At 39.3% G+C, this 1,589-nt stretch overlaps 1 protein-coding gene across 1 annotated transcript; it reads left to right on the forward strand.

Moving 5' to 3' along the window:
- Nucleotides 1-24: 24 nt before the first annotated feature.
- LOC109222781 lies at nt 25-559 on the forward strand (the record flags this gene model as incomplete). The annotated part of the gene is made up of 1 exon (XM_019387097.1): nt 25-559. A coding segment is annotated over exon 1 (535 nt), but the record flags the coding sequence as incomplete, so codon positions are not given.
- Between the last annotated feature and the right edge of the window lie 1,030 nt (nt 560-1,589).

The following is a 1,589-nucleotide window of genomic DNA, read 5'->3' on the forward strand; positions in this document are numbered from 1 at the left end:
TTTGATATTCTGATGAAGGATTTAATGGATACAAATGCTCTATTTGGAGAAAAAGTGGTCGTTTTCGGTGGTGATTTTAGACAAACTCTCCCAGTTGTTAGGAGTGGAAAAAAAGAAGATTTTATTCAAGAAAGCTTATTATATTCTGAAATTTGGAATCAACTCGAAAAACTACAATTATCAGAGAATATGCGTGCAAAAACAGATCCTACGTTTTGTGAATATTTGATGAGAATAGGAAATGGACAAGAAAAAACAAATAGCCATGACAAAATTGAAATCCCTGATTGTTTTGTTATCCCTTTCGTTTCTGAAAATCAATCATTAGATATGTTGTTTAGAGTTACTTATACAAATCTACGTACATGTTTTTCTGATGCATCTTCTATGACTTCTCGTGTAATTCTGACAACCAAAAATGACTTTGTCGATGAAATAAATGATTTGCTCATAGCTCAATTTCCTGGTGATCCTAAAACATACGTTGCATTTGATGAGACTATTGAAGCAAACGATCAAAGTCAATATGAAGATTTTTTGCACACTTTACATCCTGCTGGTTTACCTCCCCATAAATTAACCTTGAAAAAGAATTGTCCTGTTATGTTGTTACGAAATTTAAATCCCTGTGAAGGTTTATGCAACGGTACACGACTTATATCTTGTGATCTTCTGTCACGACCCGGATTTCCCACCATCGGGATCGTGATGGCGCCTACTCGTGGTAGCTAGGCAAGCCAACTTATTTACCTTTCATTAATAAATAAATCTGTTAACAATCCATAGCATCAATAAGAAATATGAAATTTAATAATAATAATAGCGGAAGTCTAATTTATAAGTCTGAATCAAAACGCGGAATAGTCAACAATAGCCTCTACCCAAGATTTGGTGTCACATTACTCACGAACCACTAAGAATAAACTAAATACAAAGGTCTGAAAGAAATATAACAGATGTCTGTCTCGAAAACAATGAGGCAACAGTCAAAAGGAAAACATAAAGAAGAGACGCCGGGCCTGCGGACGCCTGCAAGGCTACCTCAGTCTCGTGAATAGGAAAGTCTGCTCCCGAACTACTGCTGCTGCTGCTCCTCAAAACCTGGACCTGTGCAAAAATGCACAGAAGTGTAGCATCAGCACAACCGACCCCATGTACTGGTAAGTGTCTAGCCTAACCCCGGCGAAGTAGTGACGAGGCTAGACTGGACATCACATAAACCTGTGCAGTTATAACTATACAGCGGAATCGAATACCAAGTAATTAACAGCATGGGAGGGGAGACATGCTATGGGGAGATACAATATTAACAGTAACCCAGGGTAATAAACAAAAGCAACTTAGGTTCACAATGAACAAAGAATCAATACTCAATTACAAACACATAGCCTCAATAACTGTTGCGGCGTGCAACCCGCTCCATAATTACTATTGTTGCGGCGTGCAACCCGCTCCACAAATACCACTGTTGCGGCGTGCAACCCGACCCATATCATTTATCATGTATAATTGTTGCGGCGCGCAACCCGATCCTCACCTTTTACTGTTGCGGCGTGCAACCCGATCCTCAATACCATTGTAACAGTCCC

This window comes from Nicotiana attenuata, unplaced genomic scaffold, assembly GCF_001879085.1.
Source record: "Nicotiana attenuata strain UT unplaced genomic scaffold, NIATTr2, whole genome shotgun sequence".
NCBI lineage: Eukaryota > Viridiplantae > Streptophyta > Magnoliopsida > Solanales > Solanaceae > Nicotiana > Nicotiana attenuata.